This window comes from Aulostomus chinensis, chromosome 20, assembly GCF_037954235.1.
Source record: "Aulostomus chinensis isolate RoL2024-O1b breed Wild chromosome 20, RoL_Achi_v1.0, whole genome shotgun sequence".
Taxonomy (NCBI): Eukaryota; Metazoa; Chordata; class Actinopteri; order Syngnathiformes; family Aulostomidae; genus Aulostomus; species Aulostomus chinensis.
Genome location: NC_141339.1, coordinates 17,458,150 through 17,483,063, shown reverse-complemented (window position 1 = coordinate 17,483,063; position 24,914 = coordinate 17,458,150). Strand labels below are relative to the sequence as shown.

At 41.2% G+C, this 24,914-nt stretch overlaps 1 protein-coding gene across 2 annotated transcripts; it reads left to right on the top strand.

Annotated features, from left to right (window-relative positions):
• Nucleotides 1-181: 181 nt before the first annotated feature.
• On the top strand, nucleotides 182-24,769 carry LOC147243077 (3',5'-cyclic-AMP phosphodiesterase 7B-like). 2 transcript variants are annotated; one of them, XM_086189917.1, is made up of 13 exons: nucleotides 182-265; nucleotides 4,291-4,351; nucleotides 13,782-13,871; nucleotides 14,640-14,803; nucleotides 14,894-14,957; nucleotides 15,122-15,217; nucleotides 16,733-16,833; nucleotides 18,833-18,964; nucleotides 19,063-19,154; nucleotides 19,402-19,546; nucleotides 19,661-19,757; nucleotides 20,811-20,891; nucleotides 20,991-24,769. In XM_086189917.1, the coding sequence occupies exons 2-13, from the start codon at nucleotides 4,345-4,347 to the stop codon at nucleotides 21,200-21,202; spliced, it is 1,281 nt and encodes a 426-aa protein (XP_086046043.1). In that variant the 5' UTR covers nucleotides 182-265; nucleotides 4,291-4,344; the 3' UTR covers nucleotides 21,203-24,769. The 2 variants fall into 2 exon arrangements, with proteins under 2 accessions (XP_086046043.1, XP_086046042.1); XM_086189916.1 differs by lacking the exons at nucleotides 182-265; nucleotides 4,291-4,351 and adding an exon at nucleotides 7,930-8,670.
• Nucleotides 24,770-24,914: the final 145 nt, after the last annotated feature.

Here is a 24,914-nt window from a genome sequence, read left to right as displayed (position 1 = left end):
AGGTTGGGTCTTTTTTGGACTTCTAAACCATTTTTGTGGACATATAAAACACGAAAACCAACAATTGAATGAAGACCACAAATTGTTTTGCAGCTGGTGAAATCAGTGGTTGTATCCAGCGCTGATTGGTCCACTCCAACTGGCCCCGCCCCCTTATCATACTGCAGCTTCTCGCTATGCTGTCGGAAGCAACGTGGAGGAAACGCCAACTTGTCACTCCGTTGTCCTTTAGGTCGTTGCTGTCCTCACCCCTCGGGACGAGAAGGTAAGACGTGAGGAAGAAATACAAAATAAAGCGGTGTTCATATATCCGGTTGTCCGGACACGGTCGCCGACCTTGTAGTCCTGCTGCGTCACTCTCGCGCGCCCGGTGAAATATAAACACTCGTCCAGAGGTACGGAGTCGGAATCCTGCCGTGTTCTGACACTGAAAATAAAACTTCTAAAACGTGGAAAAAATGTGTTTAAAAGCTTGAAATGCAATAGAGGGATTTTTTTTTTAAATTGAAGGCTTGAAAAAATATTAAATATTATTTTGCACTGGAGTTTTACAGTCTTCATTCAACACATTTTTAGAGTTTCAAAATTGTCACTGTTCTTCCAGAATTTTTTTTCAGGCTCTTAAAAAAAACATGAAAATGATCCAAAACATTCAAATTATAATTTTGAAAGGAATAATATTTATTTTTTATGTATGTATAACTTTTTTCTAGACTATTTATTTCAAAACTGAGTGTAGAACCCCAACCATTCAGAGATTGCGAGTCATGTGACTTTTGTCAGCGTGCAGCAGAAGACGCTGTGAATCTCAGCTGTTTATTTGCAGTGTAATTATTTTAAATCTGCCAAAATAATATTGCAGTCCTGTACATAGAGTAACGGTCTTTACTGTCAGCGTATGATGAAGTCAGTCGCTATCTACAGGTTGCTGGCTGCTGGCGTCGTCCCTCTAGCATCCCATCGACTGCTCCTGACAGTCTCAACTACACTCCACCGTATAGAGGAAGTTGTCTTTTTCCATTGAGTTTCACACACTCAAATCATAAGAAGCTTGCGAATGTAAAAAATAATAAAGGTCATAAATTAATTTTGAATTCTTTTTTTTTTTTTTTTTTTTTTAATTTTGTGCCAGTTCTGACTTCATATGAGCTGAGGCGGTAAACAGTTGCAGCTGCAATGAGCTGGAGTGAGAGAGGGAGCTGTCCACTTGCGGTGAATAATAATGTGAACCCTGACAAGAGATGCTGTGGAAAACATGGACAGTGAGCATGTTGTGAAGATTTTTAAAAAAAAAAGAAAAACCTCCCATGGGCTGGACGGGTGAACAGTCGTTGCCTCGGGTTTGCTTCCCTCCACCCGTTTCCCGTCAGCCAGTAGACAACAATGTGCTAGTTTAGATGTAAATCCTCCCACGCAAGGTACACTCGTGCCCTTCCCTCAGACATTGAACAAGATGTACTAACTGATTATAGATGACAACCGCCATCCATTAAGGCCTCTGCTGTTCATACATGTGTGGCTGTTCAATATCCGCTCTGAAAATCGCAGTCACAAATATTGTAGGGGTCATGTACAAAAAAAAAAAGTCAAACAACTAAACACGTCTGATGTAAACGCTGTAGAGAAAACAGGAAAAGGGGGAAATGAAAATAAAGACTAATTTACCAACCAGTAAGGCATGTCAGACCTGAATTAAAACCATGAAAAAGTAAGAATAACATAAAAGCAAATACACTAGCAAAATAAAAAAAAGAAGACTTGCGAGTTTCAAGAAAATGTGGAAAAGCAGTAGAATATAATAAAATTAAAATTACTGATATGGTAAGGAGGGTGAAATATTGGGTTTATAATACAGTTGGGGGAAAAAAATAGTCCCTGTTAAATCACGCATCTTAGCACTGTGTTACTTTTTTTCCTTTTTTAAAATGTATTTACCTTTTTTCATGTGTGCGTTTGTGTTACATTTGTTGACTTTGGTGTTAGAGCTCGTTGCTCCAGAGTGAGCTGAGAGGGATCCACGTGTTAGCGCTTAGCTGTTCTGTATTTTAGAGTCATGTTCAGTCATGACCAGGCCTCAGCTCGGCATGCTGTGGGAGCGGCTCTTAATGACAAATGTATGTTTGCAATGCTACCGTTAGCACGTTACGCTACCTCCTAGTTACATTTGACTGGAATGGCTGAGGATAGATTTGTCTGATGTGAATCTAAACCAGCGGTTTTAAGATTTCAGCACAGCATCATAAAACCTAATATTGCGATTGTCAGGTTTCGTGATATTTTTCTCCACCCCTAATATCCAGGAGGTCAGCTGGGATACCTGGTTTCTATCAACAGGTTTATCCAATTCACTCTCACTCTTGTCTACTCTGCACACGGATGATGACCCATTATTAGCCATAACTTGTCATTATAAATAGCTGACCTCATTTCAGAAATGTACAGACCGAGTCTGCCTGAACGACACCACGGGACATACGGATGTAATAAGGCTCCGGGGTGGATGTCAGGTTGGGGAGCGTCACTGGATTACTTTCAATTTATATTCTCTGGATGAGCAGGATTCAGTATATATTCATTCCTTCCCTCCTCAAATGAAAGAGATTTACAAAGCATTGTTGGAATTGAAACCAGAAAAGTACTCGCTGTACTTTTTTCTTGGAGTGAGATCATACAGTCCACGAGGCGAATGGACAATAAGGCGTGTTTCTGAGGCAAAACAACAACACAAAGATTGATTTGTAAACCGATGCGTCATAGAAATTCACAGATCTTCAACATCTGTCAGGGATTATGAACCATAGAAAAGTTTTCAATCATATAAGACAATAATGATTTGTTGGTTAATTAAATAAGCAGTAAATGAGATCAACATGCATGACTTAGAATAAGTACAGTTAGTACAGCGGAGCATTTAGTGGGAGGAGCAGCCATGTGGAAGCATGTGATTACAGCGCAAATCATTGCCAGTTTATGCCAGGATGCTGAGTGACCCACTTTCTCCATGCTGTTGTCCAACATGTCGCTACGAGAACATCAGATGGCACTGTCGCTTCACACACACCTCGCCACCGCTGGTGTGGCTTCACACATACCTCGCCTCCCTCACTCCAGATATACAATATTAGTGAGAAAAAAATCAGGTGTGTGTGTGTGTGTGTGTGTGTGTGTGTGTGTGTTTTGCTTGCTTGCTTGTGTTCTTTTACTTACTACATAATGAGGACCAGAGTATGCTTTTATCCAACAGAGTTAGGACATTTTTGGAAAGTGAGGACATTTTTGCCTGTTATTCCAACTTCAAAGGGTTGTTCTAAGGTCAAAACTTGGTGTTAGGGTCAGGGTTAGACCTAGGTTGTAGTCAGGTTTAGGGTCTGGTATTGTGACTTTTAGGGTTCGGGGAAGGGGCTAGGAAATGCACTACATCCACGAAACTTCCCTCAAAGATACAAGTGCAAGGGTGTGTGTGTGTGTGTCTCACAGATATTAAAACTCAGCACAATACACAAGGCTTTTGCCTCATCATATGATAATGTAATAGGTCGACTTCTTTCTTAAATGGTAAAAACACTTCAGGAGATGATTTTTATTTTTTTTTTATAAAGTAGGGCAGCAGATCAACTCAAGAAATAAACAAGAGAGGATTGTAAAAGATATTCAAACTGATTTGTCATACTTGCACACATGAATGCCATGAATGATTTTAGACATATTAGTTTACTGTGAAATAAGCATGAACTAGCTGCTATTAATTTTACTGTAACATGTTACCTTTTAAAATTTACGAGGAGAACTCATGTGTTTTTATTTAGACCTGATGCAACATGTGGCTTGAGGCACTATTTGAATCCTTTTAAGATGAATGTAGTGATGACAGTGATTTTAGGTGTCGATTGTTGTTCGTCAAAGAATATTGAATGAGTAGAAGCCTAAGAGCCAAGCTTATTTTGCTTTCGTCTCATGTTTCTAGCTGCTACAGATTGTGAGAACCGAAGGATTTGGTAGATGTGACGATCAAGCTGTTCAGAAAATCTTCACGTTTTAAGAGTTTTTTTTGATAGGTGTTTTATAGGTTTTTATAGGCAAGAATATTTGAGTGCTGATGGTAAAACTGCAAGCTGGCATACGGTTTTTAAAGAGTTCTGCGCGTATGTTCGTTTACGTGGAGGATCTCAGTGACTTTTAACACCATTTCTATTTATTATGGATGCTCATTGATGCTCTTTGATAACAGTGTATTTTGGGATGTTGTAATATTAATGTTTCTGCTCCCTCCCTCTCATCTCTCTGCTGCAGAGGTGTGGAGCAGAGGCCTTTAAAAGCTTGGAGGAGAATGCCATACGATATCTCATGCTGGGTAAGAACGTGTGCTGACCTGACTACTCCAGAGTTGTTCATGTTGCTTGTCAACTACAAATAGATGAATGTTTTCAGATGTTTGGAATTTCAGGATTTCTTCACCTGGTTACTGCCGCTACAGTATCCACGTCAGACACAGAGGCATATTTCTGGTATCTTGAAACTCTGTTGGTTAGTTGAGGGGATTTTCTTGTTTTGTAAACTTCCAGAGGTCAAATGAAGTCATGGGTCACCATGCAGAGCAGTTCTGGAAGTCAAGCCTGGCCTGTACTCATATAGCTCCGGGCCTGACCTGTACTGAGCTGTACACATACGCAAGAGCCCGACATTTGGTTTGGGAATCCCCGCGGGTCAGGATTTATTGGGACAGGATGAGAGTAATCTGGCAGGAGTGGGAGCAGATAAGTGTGCACACACTGTAACACTAGCAGTGGGAATCAGAGACTTATTCATGATAGTGAAAGTGTCACGATACAAACACTGCGATTCTGTGAGAATCCCTGTGTTGCAGGACAGCTCATCTACGATCACAAAATTTTTGCAACTGAACAAGAAGATACCCATAAACAAGCAGGAATCATGTATTTACGTACTGCGCTGTGGTGTCAGTTTCAAAGAATTTGACAACTGTGATGAAAACAAGGTCCAACAAAAGTGTACGTACAATAACAGCTTGTCAAAATTAGAAGACTAATTAGCAGAGAGTGAATTATTTTATAACACCGGTTGTTATGAAAATGTTCATGCTTGGCACCAATGTATCTGTCCTGTATCACAAAGCAAAGTTTCACCATCTGTTGCAGTATTTACTGTATGTTTTGTCCCACCTCTGCTACTACAGCAAGTGAACAGCATAGAAGCTCATTTCGCTGCAGCACCACTTGTATCTCTGGACAATTTTTCCATCTGCTGGAGTTCAGGTTCCAGTTGTGTGTATCAGCAAAAACTACTCCAGGCTGGGATCTGTGCTTTTGCAGCTCACCCATGCTGTAACTCATCTCAGCTATTTCCTGCTGAGGGGAGCACAAGTGTGAAATAATCTTATGATACATGGTGTGAATAAAAGTGCGGGGGGAAAAAAAATGTGAACGCACGTGTCGGCATACTAGCACGAGGAGTTACGCTCAAACACGAACAAGCAAACATGCAGATTCAATCACTGGCCGCTTGTTTGCTTGTTAGTCCGTCCGCTTCATTCACCAGTTGACCCACTTCGCCACAGCGACCTGCCAAAAAAATGTGACCAGTGGAGTCATGAAACAGAATCAGAAAAGAGCTCATGCGGGTCCACTGGCTGACTCCCAAGTGTACTCATCAAGACTCTAGCTGACTTTGTCATCTCTCTGCTATCGTTCTCTGTCACATTCTACATCATTATCATGGCTCTGTACCATCTGTTGAATATCTTCCTGTCACAAATTCTCACACTGTCCTTGTGTTTTTGTTTATGCGGCTTCTATTCACGTGTTCTTCATAATTTCAGAAGTTTTCACGACATTGGACCATTTCGGCTTCCCCCCCCTGCCAGGAATATCAGTCAATCTCCGGTCAGTCTCATTCTGTAGTGTTCGTAATATAGCAGTTGCCTCTGTTATCATTCGCACACTGGATTCTAATATCAACGTATGAGGAAACATTGCACGATTGTTATCTCGATATTGAGTTGTGCTCGTCTCTATGCCAGCAACAGCCATACAGTGATCCAAATGTCTGTCTGTCCGATTATTGTAAATATATTTGTGTTAAAATGTTAAAAGTCCAGTATTACAGATGAAATGTACAGATAAACTAACCTCCGATATTAAGAAATTAAAAAAAAAAAATGGGATGAATGCAAATGGGACGAGGCTGCACACTTTCCCACGCTTTTATCTTAACACTCTTTGTCTTTGTCTTTGCAATCAGCTTCTTGGGCCTGATGTGATGTTCAAGGCTGTGTGTGCCTGTCTGTGCTTCGTTGTGTGTGTGTGGGGGTCTGTGTGTGTGTGTGTCAGTACATTTGTCTGCATGTGACTGTAGTTCTCATTGGAACATTTGCAGCATTTGCGGCTATAACGCTGCGTCCTTCCTGATAATGTCCATAAAAAGACTATCACTAGGTCTTTTTTATGCACTTGACTACAGTATTGTTGCTGGGGAGGTCATGTGATCACTGGACAGACTAAGATGAAATTTGGTGGAAAGATAGGTCATAATACAAGGAACAAGTGATTAACTTTTGGAGGCCAGCTGGATCAAATTGTACATTTTGTACAGCTGTTTCTCAACATATTATAAATGAATGTGATCAAATTCTTTGAGTCCATGTTAGTTGGTTGAAGGCGGAACGTTCCAGCTTCCATAAACCTTCATTTGTATTCCTGATCCGTGATCCAGATCTAGTTTCGATATAATTGTTGATAATCTCAAATGCTTTTTGAGCATTTTTTAATGAAGTTTTTTGAGGCATTTTAGATTAGAAATTGTTCGGTTCATGTTGTGGGTGGGTGAACTTTTAAAAGACCAGGTTTTGGCAGTTGGGAAGAAAATCTATGAACAAATTTTGATACTGTGTTTTTATTCTGCATCCACGTAACATCCTTGGTGGAAGTATGTGCTGAATGCTTTCTAGTTTAATATCTGACATTGACGTTTTAGAAACAATCGCAAATGTAGGGATGCACGATAGCATCAACACGTCATCTGTATCAGCAGATGTCGGTCACGTAACTTATACCAGCGCACTTTTGTTCAAGTCTCATCAAAAATGGCTTGGAAACAATAACAAAGTAAATTATTGATATGAAAAATGAAATGAAGAAAAATAATACCTTTTTGCAAGTCACAATGTTTATGTGTATTTTTAATATACTGAAAATGTTTTTATACAGATTTTGATCTGTAAATATCGGCTGTGATATTTAGGCTGAAAATCAGTTCTTAAATATCGCCACATCTGCAACAACAACAACAGAAAACAGCACGAGTCCACAACATGAATGATCAGTCTAGATGAAACTGGCTTGTTTCAAACTATTCACATAATTTCATTTCATAAAATTTAAGAGCTGAAGTATTCTAAGAAAACACGAGGATATGTTTGAAAGTAGGAAAGTAAGGTCAGAAGGTAGCCCTGGCCACAAGTTGTGTTGTTGAATGTAATCAGCCTTTTAACATTTATTTGTACATCTTCCATTTAATGCAATATGACGTAATTTGTCCAGATAAATCCAGTTGTTCTGCGTCTATCAGAGATGTCAGTCGTGTTCAAAATCCCTCAGCTGATCAGTCACCCGGACAAATCTCAGAACAAATAAACCTTAATGACAAGTGACTTACTAAACGCACCTTCTTCTGCCTTCAGGTTAAAGAACTGTTTTAGTCTGTACTCAATTATTGTAAATTTGAAGTGTGTGTGTGTGTCCATTGCCACTGATCAGGAGCTGTAGCTATGAACTCAGAGCCCCCTCAGTAGTTGACACAAATCCTGTTGGTGTCTCACTGGCACACAGGCAGAGTGAGAGAGGGTGTAAGTGAGCTGAGAGTGAGGAAAGGAGGGGCTTTTAGACTCCACAACAAGGAGTGAGACTGTAGCTGTAGTGAAGAGAGAAAATGCGGCAGAAGGAGGGAGCAGACCATCACAATCTGAGTCTGGGAGGAGAGAGGGATACAAAGCGATTCTCTCTTGTTTTTTCTGGCATTGCTTTTCAGCACATCATTTTTCTTTTTTTACTAGTCTCTGCGCTCTCAGTTGCTCTTAGCTGCGCATGATTCTTTCTCTTCCTGCAGTCTTTATCGTGCTGTCCCACATCCAGATTGTTACTATCTTTTTTATTTCCTTCTCTTCCTCACCTATGGCTACCTGGCGGTGAGCCTCTCATTTCACTCTCTTGCTTTGTCTCATTGCCATGCTTCTTTCTCTCCTCTCTCCCTCAAGTTCTCCTCTTTAGTTTGATCTTTCCTTTTCTTTCCACCTGTCCGTCATCAGTTTGTGTCTTTGTGGTGTTGCGATGCCAGTGTTGGAGGGTCTCTGGGGCCCAGATCTGAGGCTACAGGACACCAGTCTTGGTGTAGGGGTCGATGGTGGGGTCTGTCCAGATGAGGCTCCCCGCTCACCAGTCTGGGGTCCCCTCAGGACCCCGCCGGTTACCTGCGGGGGCTTGTCTCTGGCTCTGGAGCTTCCATCTCTTCTGCGGCAGCTCCGGGCAGCCTGGAGGGCACGCAGGGGAGGCCCTCAGGGGCCTGAGAGGAGTCAGGCCAGTAGTTGGGTGGAAGCAGAGGAGGACGAGGTAGAGGAGGTGAAGCATGGCACAGAGGAGAGGAGTGCACATCTGGAAGGTAACAAATGCTGCGTGGTAACACACACACATACACACACTGTGAAGCTTGCAGGATTTGAATATTTCATGATAGATGTGTGTTTGTTTTAAGTTGTTTGCACACTGCCCATTAAACACACTCATAATAAAAAATCTATAAGAGCCTTTTAAATGGTTCATTTTTAGAAATTGGGAACAAAATCAACCTGTGGTATGTATTGTGTTGAATTCCCTATCAATTTATGTATCCATAAAGATGTTAGTGCTCATGTTTTAAGAGGGCCAGAAATCCCATTTTCTTTTTGTGTATCAATTTTTTATATCTGACTGCAGGAATCTAGGTTTCTTGCCTTGTGCATGGTTGGGATGGAACAAAATATTGAGACCACAATATATTGCAATAGTTTCTCATTTGATACACTGATACACTGTGTGTGTGTTACAGAGGCACTAAGTTCAGACTGCACTTTGCTGTATGTGATCGACATGACCTGACAGTCAGTTGATTAGATACACAATTCTGTTGTTTGTTTTTTTTACACAGATGTAATGATGTAGCATTATTCTGCAAAATATCAATTGTTGCAGAATCAGTGTAGTGTGTGTGTGTGTGTGTGTGTGTGTGAGAGAGAGTGTTTTTAAGCAACCTGCCAGCGGCCGTGTGTTGAGGTCGCGGCGAGGTTCTGCAGACGGTGAAATGAGGGATTTGAGTGTCCATTAAATAAAGCTTTTGTTACCATCTGCTAAGCTGCGGGTGACAATGATGACGTCATCAGTCGTCTGTCTGTCTGTCTGGAGCATAACACCTCACAACACATGACTCTCTGCCTGATATAAGATAGGATTTTATTTGTAATGTCAGTAACTGCAGCTGGATAGATCAGGGTTCTGAAATTAACTACAGCCATAAATATTCCATACAGGAGGCCCGAGCACTAATTCCACTATTATCTCCACTGTCACTGTGATTTCAACATTGTACAAAACAGAACAGTGATGTCAGTGTCAGTACAAAAGTACTGGAGTTACACGATGATGAACTGATGACTCAGACTTTGGGGGGATCACCTGAGTGCCGGTACTGACTCACCAAGGTGTCTGTCTGCTACCATCGGCTCAGTGGGTCATCCTCCTTCCTTCATCAGTGGTGATGACCTCATTGGTTCGCCTCATTCATCGCCATCAATAAGTAGTCATCATCACGGGCTATATTTGAGCACAAGTAAAGGGTGACGATGAAAGAAATTGCCAGTAATGACAATGATTCATTTTTGATATTTGCTGAAATTACCAAAATAATACTTAGAAGGGGATTCACTGGTTTTAGTTGGATTGGGTTCAGCAAAAAGCCAGACAAAATAAGTGAAAAGTAAGGCAAAAGTAGGTTTTCTTAAGATTTCTAATGGACCAAATGGGATAAGAACCCACACATTTTATGTTGTGGTATTGTTCACAAATAAAAAAATTACCTTGTGAAAGATTTAAATCTGTAAGTGAGTACAAGTATTTTTTTCACACATCAGAATTTCTGAGAATAAAGGGATGATGCAAGGCTGCAAATTGTTAAAATAATTTTTGTTCTTTTGGGTTTTTTTTTTTGACTGAATGACGGGATATGTAGAAATAAATTAGGAAAACTGTGGGGTTGATGTGAAGCCATTTCAAATGTGGATGTTTGGTGAAAAAAAAATCTCAGTATTTTGTAAAAATGTACTGTTTCACTGAAGATGGTATAAAATTAATAATGTAAAAATTAAAAAAAAACCTTTTAAAGATTAAAACAGGATGGGTTTTGGTGTGGAAAAAGGTTTTATTACTACAGAGGAGTAGAGAAATTAGGTTGGTATGAAAGAGATCGGTAACATCACCTTTCCGTAATGTATGCTGGTGGCTGTCAGCGTAAAATAATAATGAAGCCAAATCATTTTCACTCAGGAGAAGGAACGTAGCAGCAGCTGTGTTGATGCATCTTTTCATGTATCCAGATAAAGCAACAGCTGCAGGCAGCAGGAAATATCATCTGCTGCTGTGTGTTTAAAAGCGTTTGTATTGGCTTGTTGGTGCTGCGGCGTGTCTGGCTGTCAATTTCCCAGAAGCTTTTGTGCCATAAACGCACACAAATTCAGGGAATCCAAGTGAACAAATTAGTGTCAGTGCCCTGTGTGTGTTTGTGTGTGTGATGTGTGCCAAATGTGCGGTTTTGTTTTTTGTAAATTTGAAATCAGGAAATATCTATTTACCCTCATTATCGTGTGTGTGTGTGTGTGTGTGTGTATATATATATATATATATATATATATTTGTGTGTGGGGGGGGTGTTATATGTGCAGTCTGGGGGATGCTGAGGTGTGTGTGCATTGTCTTTAAACACCGTTTCCATTCTAATTCATGTTTTCATCCTAAATGACCCAGTTTTGCACAGTGCGGAGACAATGACCTATTTACCACTCAGAGTTAAAGGAAGAAAAAAGGAGACGTGTGTGTGCGTGTGGTGTTGGAGGGGCGGATGAACAGGAGGGATGATGGGAAGGAGAGGGGGATGTGGAGACAGTAGCCAGAAGTAGAGGAGGAGAGGCTGAATGACGATGGAGTGGGGAAAGATGGCTGGGCTGAGTGAAGCACGCCAGAGGGCGGTGTGTTTGTGTTGTGGTGTGTGCGTGTGTGTGTGATCGGAGTGTTAGTGCGCTGGTTTTTCCAGATGATGTATTTCCTTCACTCCTTGCCTGCCAGCACGCAGGATAAAAAAGGAAAGAGGCTTTCCCCTTCTTCTCATTTTCTTCCACAAACTAGGCCAGCAGGACTCTTCTGCCTCACTTTACTAGACTGAGTCACTTCCCCTGAGCGCTTTTTATTTGTTTGTTGGCCGTTAACATGCATACATAGAGAATGATGCCTCCTTTTTCCTTGCATGTTTTATGTATAGGTGCTTACACAGCCCACGAACACCTGCAAATTCTGGCACCCTCCACCACATTATAACAGGTAGCTTTTAACATCACTTAAGAGGAAGTCACACAGGAGATGTGAATATGCAACCTAGGGGACATAGTACGCTCCAGTTCCTCACATCTGACCTGTAAATTATTCAGTATTCCCATAGTTTTTAGTTTAGTCAAGTGCACACTTCGTGCATGTTGATGTGCATGTGACTGAGTCGGCTGCGTGTGATTGTTTCGGGAGTCGAGGGTTTAGAATCGTCCGCTTCACAGGCAGTATTTAGTATTTAGTATTTCCTGGTGTTAAAAAATTCTTAAAATCTTTTTATTATTTGACCAAACAAGAAGGTGAAAGATATTCTTGACGAGAATAAAATTTATTCTCTCGTGAAATAAATGAGAGAGTTACTAATCTTCCAACTAGAGGAAAATAACTACATTTGTCATGAACAAATAACCTAAAGGCTAAAGTCATATTTGGATTTATTGAAGTACCTTCAGTTGGAAGCAGCACGTGGTGCAGTGGTTAGCACTGTCGCCTCACAGCAAGAAGGGCACGGGATCTCTCTGTGTGAGTCTCCATGTTCTCCCTGTTCCTGTGTGGGTTCTCCTCCACTTCCTCCCACAGTCCAAAGACATCAAGAGGGGACGAGGCTGATTGATACTCTAAATTGACCGTAGGTGTGACTGTGAGTGTGACTGGTTCTGTCTCTATGTGTTGGCCCTGTGATGGACTGGTGACCTGTCCAGGGTGAACCCTGCCTCTCACCTGAAAGGCTGGGATAGGCTCCACCCCCCCCTCCCCCCCACGACCCTTAACAAGATCAGCGGTAGAAAATGGATGGATGGACCTTCAGTTGATGTGAGTCGGTGCCTTCTGTGCAGAGCAGCAGCAGCTACATAGTGCTGCTCAGAATGAGTTCTCCAGTAAAAATTTGTTCATCTACCAAATAAATACCTACCAAGAAAAAAAAAGAAAAGAGCAGCTGTGAAGTGATATGGTGTGCAGCATGCTTAGGAACACAAGGATGTTCTACAGTTATTTATGATATGATAAAGATTCTTCTTCTTGTAGGTGCTATATGATGTATTTTTTTGCTAGAAAACGTGTCCTGAGCAGTACAGTACTACAGAGCTGCTGCTGATCCCGGCTCTCTGCACGGAGGACGTGATGACTGACAACCCGTCATTCAACATGACACTTTAATCTTGCTTTTGAGAGAAGTAAAGGTAATATAAGCCAAAAAACAAAAACAAACAGCCCAAGGAGTTCCCCTTCCTTCGCTGAATTTAGCATCCTCATGGTGAGCCTCCATGCAAACATCCCCCTTTCCAATAGAAACAGGAATTTTCATCACAAAACATGGTTCCCCATTAGCATCTTGGGGAAAAGGAAACTATTTGCATGATTCAGCTGCTGTTGGAAGACAAAGGAAAATCATACGTGTTCCACCCAGCCAAGATTTTTGAGAGCGAAGATTGAATATTAATGTCTATCCTAGTTGGAGTAGCTTATGACTTGAACAGAGTCTTCACACAGATGAAATAGACTCGGGTGGTGAGAGGTGGGATCTGAAAAAAGGCCTGACTCCTTTTATACACTCAGGAATCCATTATAATGTAATGTTCTTCTTCAACTGATGGGATTTAACCAAACATCGCATTTCCTTTGGAAGGAACTTAGATCTTATGCAGCCAGCTTGTCAGAAAAACATGAGCATTTCATATATAAGTGATACGGTAATTCTCCTGTCCCTTTTCTAAAAGAACGTGTTGAGAGAGTTTCAGGACTACAACGTATGTAACTAATCAAGCAGCAGTGATCTGATGTGTTCAGACTTTCACCATAACAGCTGCATTGCAGCATGAAATCCATTTTCCTCAGGCAAAGTCTCACCAGATGCATGATGTCCTGATGGCTCAGCGACGTCAATGATCTTCTTGTTTTATAGAGTTCCTAACAATCAGAAGGATTCAGAGTCTACTTTAATATGGTTTATCCCATTGGACATCCATGTACAGCATCCGAGAACACTTTGCTCTCATTATACCCCTTCCTCTCTCCCTCCCTTGTCCCGGAGAGAGCGATTCATAGATGTTAACATGCATGATACTGACCAATATTAAGACACACGTACACCAAATACTTCTTGCTCAAGTTTTGTTCCCCCTGTTACTCTTTCTCTCTCTGTAGCTGATGGCAGACTAATCACTGGTCATGCTGGTGTGCTGCTGGCAGAGAGACGAGGATCCTACCCGCTGATCAACCTGCGCATCCTTAAGAGTACGTCTCTTTACTACCGACACTACGTCCTACCAAGGGTTGTTTTCATCTTATATTTACTCGTGTGGTCATTATATCGCCACTGGTTTCACCCAGTGGTGCATACTCAAACACTAGAAGCTGATTTATTGCTGACATAAGCCTGTCAGCGGTTGTGGGTTCATTAACACAGATCACGTTCATTCATTACCCTGAACATCTTGTCAGCATAAACACTGATCATTCCTCTATTCCATTAAAAAAACTTTCTAACACCGTTAGCACTGATAACAACAAATAAATAACCTTCTGCTGCAGGATATCTCTAAATAAACATACAAATTGTCATAAGATAGTACAATTCAACATTTCTGCTGAATACATGTACCGAAGTGACGTGACATGAATATTTTACTCGTAATTATGTTCCCTTTAAAAAAAAAAAAAGAAGAAGAAGAAGAAAAAAAAAACAGAGACAAGTGACAACTTCTTCATACCAAGACTACATCATGTAACGGTACCTGTAATTGCTGTGTACCGTAGATCAATGTGTCTCTTCAAGATGAATTTAATAAGCTTATATGAGAAGAGTTGTGTGATAATATATTTTTACATTTGTTTCTGAATGCAGCTCATAGGAAGCATCTTTGTACATGCACGCCATATTTTTCAAATATTGGACACAAATTCATGCAGTTTTCAAACCTGTGCGTTCCTTTACGTGGGCTCACTGAAACTGAAAGCTCATCTATTATAATTTAGCACTAAGATCTACTTTATTCATTTCAGCCAGTGCCCAGCAGGGGGAGGTAGAGTCCGGCACCAGGAGAAAGGTGAAGCGTCTGCTGAGCTTCCAGAGGTACTGCCACGCTTCCAGGCTGCTTCGGGGACTGGTGCCCCACAGCCCTGAGTATCTACACCTGCTGGATGATGACTACCTGGGACAGGCTGCGGTGAGAACACACACGCAAACACACACCCCCCCCACACACACAAAGGAGTTGGAGACCAAGTTAAATGTGTGCCGCATCTTTTCATTACAGCATATGCTATCAAGAGTAGGCACGTGGAACTTTGATATTTTCCTCTTTGATCGTCTTACTAATGGTAAGTATTCCTATGACATCACTAACATTCCTCATGTCTGTAAATCACAATGTAGTAATTTAACATACTGAGTACTAATAGAGGTTATTTTATTTAGATATATCCCTGTGCAATACAAAATATTTTCTACATTGAATTAATTTGTGTGTGTGTGTGTGTGTTAGGTAATAGCCTTGTTACTTTGATGTGCCACCTCTTCAACGTCTATGGTCTGATTCATCACTTCCAGCTGGACATGGTCAAACTGCACAGGTTTCTGGGTAAGCTTCAGCAGTTTGTGGGTGTGTCCTAATTTTTTAGGATAGACTTTTAAGGATATGCTAAAAATGTTAGGTAAGCTCTCTTTTTAGGTTTTATCAATATTTTTAAAAATCAAGCCAGCTATGACATCACTTTACCGGAAGCGTGTAAAGGCGGATGGCTTGTCTATGAGCGGGATTACGCAAAAACTGTGAAGCCGATGTTCACTGTAGTCGGTGGAGGGGTGTAGCATGAGCCGAGGGAGAGCCGATGAGATTCTGGGGCAGATCTGTTTCACACAGTGAAAAATAGCATTTTATTTACATCTGGTATGGCTGGGTGCTGAATGCCCTCCAGTCAGATGTTGCAGAGATGGCATGGTTTTGTGGGCTGGCATCGCCACCGACTAAATATTGCATTATTGCGGTGGTCTTGTTTTGCTTCTTGTTAGTAATCAACAATTTCTAAGACTTGTAGATGCTTAGAAATCCACAAGTGTATTTACTGAAAATAAAATCATGCCATAGAACAAAATGTTAAAATATCTTAAGCTACTGCTAACCACAGACCTGATTTCAGGCATTCAATTAAAGACCCAAAGACACTGAGACCAGTGAATCGAATGTTGGACGGAACCAACTTATTTGTAGGTTATAGGACTCATTCCTGCGCCAGCCAATTGTCTGCATCATTAGGAAGCTTGTTAAGCAGTTTATTTGTATCTGCTCTCACAACAACCCCATTATAACAAATATAGAGTTGCATAAGACAGTTTTAACAGAATTAATTTGGTGTTGAGGGCTGGTGCATTCTCATGTCATGGTCTGTTCTAGTTAGAAAGATTTCTCTCTGTAACAGGCCTCTTTCTTGGTGGGGCAGAATGCGCTTGAAAGCTGAGAGGGATTTTAAATTTTACGAAAGCCCAGAGTGACGTCAACTGCTTTGTCTTCAACAGTCAGTCATCACAAAAGAGACTCTGGCCTTATGTTCCTCACACTATGAACAAATATGGATGAGGGTTACAGATACTGTGAAGCCATTGTTGCCTAGTAAGTGAATACTAATCCAGGATACATAACAAGCTCATCATACAACAAAAGAGCGATGAGATTAAATGATCTCTATTCTAGTTATGGAAACGAGGTTCTAGTTCTTTCTCCTCACGCCATTTTATTCCTTCACCCACAAAAAACACAGGCTTATGCCATTTGGGTGACAACGTTACAGTCATATGTTTATGAAAATGTTTTTGTCATTGCATTCTGTGCCACATTCATAAATGTTCTTACTCGCTATAGGTCTTTTTTAGCTCTCAGTTTAGTTTTACAGACAGGAAGCAATGCCTAACAGCTATTGTCTTCCTCTTGGTAATCAACCAGGTTTGCAAAGACTTTGTTACAGAGGTGCACAATAGATGTGAGGACCAGCCAGTTACAAACTGTTGAGCCATCAGGTTTTACATCCTGTCTGTAAGACTAACTAGAAACCCTCTGTGTGAATTTTTCCTAATTGAGATGGTTTGTTGATGTTTCAAGGAATGGTGCAAGAGGACTACCACTCCCAGAATCCTTATCACAATGCTGTTCATGCTGCAGATGTCACTCAAGCTATGTACTGCTACCTGAAGGAGCCCAAGGTAAGACACACACACACGCATGCACACACATACGCATGCACACACATTCACGCATACACACACATACATGCGCGCGCACACACACACACACAGATTCATATTCTATTACTTGGCTCCCTGTGGGATCTCAGCATCTGGTTCGTCCACAGCCAGCAGAAACCCCTGAAGCCCTCTGACCAGATTAAATGTCTCTGCATCTTTCCCCTAATACAGTAATTGCTTTTGTGTCCTTTGTTGCTCTGTAAAGCACTTTGTGATGCACCTGTTTTGTTAAAAGCACCTAGACTAATAAATTGAATTCAATACAGCACACAAACACACACACATATGCCGGTGTGTCTCTTATCCCAAGCACACACATAAAGCATCGAGGCTGCTGCTCCTATGATCAATATGCTGTTTTGTCCTGTTGTCCCATGAAGCATTTATTACCACCCTCTGATCCACATCAAGGTCAGCTATGAATCACAATGTGTAACTTTGAGTCCTTCAGTTTAGAGGGCAACATATCGGATCTTTCAATTCTCAGGAAAAGTAATTCAGCTCTAAGAAAAAAAAAAAAACAAGCACATATTTAATACTTTACTTTTGCTTCAGAAGAAGATAATGTAAGTCACTTTAACCTTTCAGCTGGTGGAATATTGACTTCCCTCTTAATAGGACAATATTTCACTTAAGGCTATTACATGATTTGCAGATCTAAGGTTCCTTTTCTATTTTTGATGACATGCTTCAGAGCATTACATCTGTATGTCAAAGTTTCTATCCAGAAGGTGAAGCTATCTTTGACATGTTGCTACTGCGCTGTGTTTTTTGAAAATTGAAAACTTAAAAAAAAAAAAAAACACTGATTTGAATCAAGTTGGCAAAACGCGCTGCAAGCTGGACCGTGTCTCATCAAACTATTTGTGTGCAGTATGCATTGTGAATAACTGCAAAAGCTCCAGATGTCATAGTGTGATGGTGTATACATGTCTCCAGCACCTGTCAATGTCAATCCAATTATTGCTTTCTCCATCTACGACCTCATTTTGGTTAAAGTCATCAGAAAATTGTGTTTACGTGGCAGTGTCTTACTCAGGATCAGAATCAGAAAAAGCTTTATTGCCAAGCATGATTTACACGTACGAGGAATTTATTGTGGTGCTGTTGGTGCATGCAATCCAATAAACTATTTAAAAGTACAAAAAGTATAACAGTGTAAATATATATATATACACAATCTGTTTTTTGGGATAAAAAGAGCAGTACAGCTGGCAGTGATAAATTACCTAAAACATATGTGCAAATGAAAATGCGCAAGTGAACAAGTAGTCCAAGCTGAGCATTATTGTCACTTATAGAGTTATGATACTGTCAATGTGACAAGTAGAGTCAGAGGCAGAGTGGTGTGAGAAGAGTGTCGGGGGGGGGGGGGGGGTTCCAGGCCTTGTTGATAAGGCTGACAGCGTGAGGTTTTGGTCCTGATGGACCGCAGCCTCCTGCCAGAGGGGAGTGTCTCAAAGAGTTTGTGTCCGGGGTGGGTGGGATCAGCCACAATCTTTCCTGCATGCCTCAGGGTCCTGGAGGTGTACAGTTCCTGAAGAGATGGGAGATTGCAGCCAATCACCTTCTCTGCAGACTGAATGACACGCTGCAGCCTGCCCTTGTCCTTAGCGGTGGCAGCAGCGTACCAGTTGGTCATGGAGGAGGTGAGGATGGACTCAATGATGGCTGTGTAGAAGTGCACATCATTGTTTTTGGCAGACTGAATTTCTCCAGCTGCCACAGGAAGTACATCCTCTGCTGTGCTTTCTTGATGAGGGAGCTGATGTAGAGTGTTGTATTAAGAGTGAGTGTTGTCAGAGTGTTGTATTAATCAAGTCAATATTGCCATAGAAGACTCACTCAACCTCAGATAAACACTAAACACTCATCAGTGTGTGAAGATTCATTGTAAATGAGTTCAAACATCCCTCCAGTCGAAGGAAGCATTTTTGAACCCCTTCATGTGTTGTAGCTTGCAGAGCAGCTGAGCCCTCTGGATGTGTTCCTGGGTCTGATGGCTGCAGCAGCCCATGACGTGGACCACCCTGGGGTCAACCAACCGTTCCTCATCAAGACCAGACATCACCTGGCTTCCCTCTATCAGGTACCTGTGCGTGTGCCTGTGTCTTTTAACCTGGGCTGAAGGTAAAATAAGTGCAACTGAGTTCAAACAAGGCACTGTATGTTGCTCGTCCTGTACAGAACATGTCGGTGCTGGAGAGTCACCACTGGAGATCGACTGTGGGGATGCTGAGAGAGTCCGGACTCTTGTCACACCTGCCTGCTGATATGTCGTAAGAACGCACACATGCCGCGTAACAAGAATATCATGATATTATTCAGTTAATTGTCCTTGTTTTTAATGACATGGACACACAATAATCTGCATAACAGAAGTGTTTTAACATTTTCATTTTAAGTGCTCTGTAAAAGGGCGAACTCTGGAAAATAAAAAAAACCTTCTCTGAGGCCCATGCGCATCCACAAACTCTGATGATGAACTGACAACCATTTTATTCTCTGTGCTCCCTCCGTCTGCAGGCAGGATATAGAACAGCAGCTCGGCTCTCTGATTCTGGCCACAGACATCAGCAGACAGAACGAGTTCTTGTTGACCCTCAGAGACCATCTGGACAACCAGGACCTGGATCTTCAACTGGCTTCTCACAGGCACTTTATACTGCAGGTAAATAAAGTGTAACGTGTCACATTTATATATACTGTTAAACATTTTACAATATGATGTAAACTTCCTCAAAAAACTATGCTCAAACAACGTCGTGTGTCTCCTTGTCTTCAGATTGCTCTCAAGTGTGCAGACGTGTGTAACCCATGTCGGGTTTGGGAGCTCAGTAAACAATGGAGTGAGAGAGTGTGTGAGGAGTTCTTCCGGCAGGGTGAGTAGTGCATCCTCTCATGTTTGTATCTCTGATACAGAACATCAGCTATTCTGGAGATGGTTGGTTTCTTAGATTTTGTGGCCCTGGTGTTTTTAGGACAAATGTCCCTGGCTTGGTGATGCAAGTGGACTTATTTTTATCTTTTTTACATAAAGCATCTACAAGGTTTTCGTTGAAACATGACAGCGTCACAGTACCTGCTAAGGTCGTATGCAAAACCAGTTGGTCCATGTGAAGTTCTTCGTTCAACTTGCGCTCAAAACAGCTAATGTGTAGATTTTGTCTGCTTTGGGAAGGAATTTAATCTGCACAACCTGAGTGAATTTGTTTTTTTCCCACCGCCTACACACAATGAGCAATCAGTGGATCACCATCAACGTCTGTACCATGGCGGCAATGGACGTTTGTCGCCTCTGCATATCACATCGACAACTTTTTGTCATATCAGTCACAAATCTAGCCAATCTGTACTCAAGCAGCACTTGTGCAACCTGTGGAGCAAAATATGCAAGATCGCAGTAACCACAGAAACACCGCCAGTGCCCTCCGTGATGGTTTTTCCTATAATGTGTGCTTTCTCTGTTTTCTTGTGTGTCGGCTGCATTTGTGACACCAGTTAAACCCAGTTAACCCAGCTGCACTACATTATGTACTGCAATGTCAACGATTAAGTGAGCTGTTCTAATCTTCACCGTTGGACCAGCGTGTATGAGCTGATGATGCAACTCATTAGAAGAAGAAGTAATTTATTGCCATCAGCTGTTGGAAGTCTTGGTTTAAAAATGTAAACCTCTGTGTTGCCCCGCTTTTTGGATTTATTTTAACTTCACAAAATATTCAAACAAATATGGTTTATTATTGATGTAGGAAATCTACACTCTGTACATTTACAGATGCGATTCACATCAAGATCCTCCTTTTTCTGTGTTCTTCATTTTAAATGTCTGAAAGAAAATCCCGTTGAGACGAAACTACGTCGCTGCCTCTTTGATTTTCCTTTACGCATGTGGCGGTAGTTTTCTAAACTCTAGACTCCTTCTAACCTATCAGGTGACCTTGAGAGGCACTTTGAGTTGGAGATCAGTCCGCTGTGCAACCAGCAGGCTGATTCTGTCCCAGCCATCCAGAAAGGTGAGTGCCTGCAACCACAATCTACAATTGTGAAATAACACACATATGCACACGCAAATACCACATTCCATAGGCTAACAGCAGCTGTCCCTGTCCTAGGTTTCATCTCATACATTGTGGAGCCTCTGTTTGAGGAGTGGTACCGCTTCACCGAGCCAAGCCTGCTCAGCCAGACCATGATGGGTCACCTCCACAAGAACAAGGCCCAGTGGAGCCGCTTGTTGTATGCGCGCACACCGTCTGACACGCAAATGCCCTCTCACGCAGAGGAACCTGAAGGCGAGGTTGGAGAGGGAGACGACATTCCTTAAACCTCCTCTGGCTTCTTGAGGTGTTTCCTCTTCATTTCTGAGTGGAGGAGAGGATTGTTGACCCTCCTCCTTGTGGCTCCCTCCACTGGATGCTCAAAGGAGCTCTGAATGGGAGTCTAGCTCGGTTTTGCTGAGAAATAGCATCCTCTGCTGGAGCAGGGTGCTGTAGCGCTACAGGAAAAAGGAGTTATTGAGCAAATGGTTGGATCATCTTAGTAATTAAATGCCAGTTTGGCAGTGTCATGCCTTGCTCTTTGAGCTGTGGGGAAAAGAAAAGTTATATTTGTTGGCACAAAATGAAGACAATTATGAGTGTATTTGCACAATGCTGCTCAGACAGTAAAGAAAAGCCAAAATAATATATAAGTCAGCTGGTAAATATACGATACAATATATGAAAGAAGAATATATACATATATATATATACTATGCTTTTTAAACTTTTAGACAGTATCTATTTCACTTGTGGTATTTTGTACAGCTTGCACTTCTATTGGATGTTTATTCTCACCAATCGTCACTGAATCGACTCGAGCACTAAGCTGCGACTGCAAACTAACAAGTATCCTACTAACCCTACTATCACCAGGATGCTTTTGCAGACACGGAGAACACAAATGAGCCATTGTACTTGTTTTATGTTCATTCTGAATCTTATAATCTACACGCACGATGTACAACCTCCCAAGTTTTTAATGTCTAAAACTCAGCAAGCTTTTATTGGATATTCTGAACTAACTCTTTACACTGGTTTTACTTTTATAACAGCTTAACCGGGTACTTCTATTTATCAGATAACCACACTTAACAATCGCTGACTTAACAAAGCCTTAATATCTCTTTGGTCTGTGAAACTCATACATTTATCATGGTGTTTTGATTTTGTTTTATTCGTATTTTCCTTCAGATTTACCAGCATATTCAAACACATATGCACATATTACTGTAGCAGCATGTTTTCTATTTGATCTCTCACCCAGTATTAGAAATCAACCCAAGGTGCCAACGTGCTCTTGTGATACATGGCCTCACTGCTTTAATTACCTCTTTTTATATTTCGTTGACAACTGTGGATGCTGCAGGCACTGTATCTTCTATCACTGTATCATCCGTGGCAAGTTAGCAATCACAGATACATCTGATTTGATTTGAGCCGAGACAGTTGTGATGTCAGTTACAAAAATCATATAATTTATCCTATCAGTAGACTAATTTAAAGCAATACTGCAACCAAAAATGTATTTTGCCTTTCAAATACTCACCGAAAACTGTATTATGCCCAGAAAGTTCATTTTCCCCTTCAGAATCACTTCTTTATGAGAAGAAAGAATTTGGAAAGAGTCAGCCACGTCATTTAGCCTGGAGCTACTAGCAGCAACATTGCTAGCAACTGCTACAGCAACAACACAACAGCAAAAGTGCCCAAAAATGTCAGTTTGAAAACTCTCAAGCCCAAAATTTAAATAAGACGTGAATTATCTTGGAAGATGCTTTCCAGAGTTTGTGAAGAGTCATTTTTGAACAGTTTTGCGGTTGCTAGCTGTCAGTAGCCATTACATTCATGCTAAATATACTTGGCAAGCTTGATAAGCTTTCTGGAGTCACAAAGAAACACGCTTGGGCTTTTTTTTTTTTTTTTTTTTAGAAGAACCTCAAATAAAAGCATACATATCACCACAGATCAATTAGTCATAATCTGAGAATGTGTGGGAGGTCGAAGCGGTTCATGGTGCTAACAGGCCCCGCGTCTTCCCCCAGCTACAGATGAATAATCTAAGCTTTATGATTCTTACAACCCAGCCAATATACAATATATTCTATAAAGTAGTGTGTAAGATTATCACTGTCCATGTACTGAAATGCTGTCAAAAAAAAAACTTTAGAAAGTATAATAAACACGTTTTGTATGACCTGCAAGGCAATAACTTTTGGCCAAGTTGTAATAAAATGGCCATGTTTGTATTTATAGTGATGGAATATTAGCCTGTGAATATTTAATGTCTTCACTATATCACCACAAAGTTCCATAGCAGGGTTCTAGGCATGCTCCATAAACGTAGGTAACAGATTTTAGTGACTCATCTCTTCACGCAGCGCTAGTTACTGAGAAAGCTCCCCGACCGATCAGTCTTGATGAGACTTGATTGTGTGAGCAAATGTGAAACATCACCTAAAAATGCTACCTAATACTGACTTTACTGCCTTTTGTGTAGATATAAATAAAAACCGCAAGGCCTCAGGCTGCCTTGTGCTTCTATACCTCAGAATCAGCGCCGATACAGGGTCACTGAGCCATATGGATTTCACTTCCTGGAGTAAATCCGTGCATCATCGACTAAAATGGTACGACTGGGCTTATCTTTTCTAGAGTCACCTTTTTTTTTTTAATCAAAACAATCTGTTCTTATGCTTGTGTCCAATTACAAGACAAATACCAGCTTGTCTGTGAACTTTTTTCTTTATTGCGGCACTGAGGGGTATTTCTTCTTTCCATTTTACTCCCTTAAAAGAGAATTCAAGTATATTTCAACACCGGCCTTATTTGAAGTCTTCAGTTCAAAATAATAGGAATGGTTCCAGGTGTGGTTGGCAACAGGGACGTTGTCTGCATGTTTCCAACTGCCGAGCAAATTTCCAACAAACTTTGGAAATGTTGCAATTCATGAAATGCATAATGTGTGTGTGTATGGATCAGGAGATGGAACGTCACAGGAGAAGAATCTGTTGTCAGTCGCAGATGACAAATGTGAAGAGGTCTTGAGGAAGTGCTTTCAGGAGGGCAAGTTATGTTCTTTGGTGCCAGCTAGTATTGGACATGTTGCTGCTCTCGGAAACAACATTTTCGAATATCCGGTCATGTGAGTTGAAGGTTCTACTTAATTCGCTGTTTGCATCACCTTTTTCTAATGTGATACTTCAAAATGCGCGTCAGAATATGTTAAGGGGAACTATTTGACTGTGTGGTGTCGTCAGCGACGGGTGTTTTCAGCCGTCTGTAGCGTAACAGCATCCACAGATTCAGCGTGTCCCCGTCACCTAGAGATTTATGACGTATTTCAAGGAAACACTTTGAAAACGTGTGAAAACTGCCCACATGATGACATTACAGCCACTTCATCATGCTCAGTATTGGAACCATACCCTTGATTTTTGTGCCTGTTAACCATTTTTAATAATTAAACAATGTTTCATACTAGATTACGCGGTGTGTTCCGGTTCCATCTTGGACTACGTGAAGTCTTGACTAACGGCAGTGAGCGGAAAACTGAACGTGTGCAGCTACCAGACTGATGGGTTGTTGTTTTTTATTTGAAGGAATTGTAACCGTCCCTAGAGTTCACTCTAAACTTTCTGCTACGTACAGGCTGATGATATATGTGATGGTGAACATGTGATAATACAGATGTTTGCACAATGGTCGACCAAGCGTTCCCAGCAGGACTTGCTGGTCTAACCTGAATCTCTAGTGTTTGGATGTCTTTTTCTTTTCTTTTTTGGACTGTATATTTCTATTCTGACAACCAACCTCTGAGCACTGTGAACAATAAAATCAATGTTTTTCAACCAACACAACATTTATGAGACGTGTTTTTTGTTCTATCGCATGTAATTAGCAGGTTTAACCACTAGATGGTAACAAAATCATCTCGTGAGGAGATGGAGGACCCTGTGAAAGGAGGCATGTTGCAGGTGCCTCTGCTCCCTGCCTTGT

Excerpts from the sequence above, each read along its gene's own strand:
- LOC147243077 (XM_086189916.1), top strand. The coding sequence starts at position 8,343 with ATGCCAGTGTTGGAGGGTCTCTGGGGCCCAGATCTGAGGCTACAGGAC. Across the intron at positions 13,872-14,639 it reads CAACCTGCGCATCCTTAAGA|CCAGTGCCCAGCAGGGGGAG; the intron begins GTACGTCTCTTT and ends TATTCATTTCAG. Across the intron at positions 19,758-20,810 it reads TGAGGAGTTCTTCCGGCAGG|GTGACCTTGAGAGGCACTTT; the intron begins GTGAGTAGTGCA and ends CTAACCTATCAG.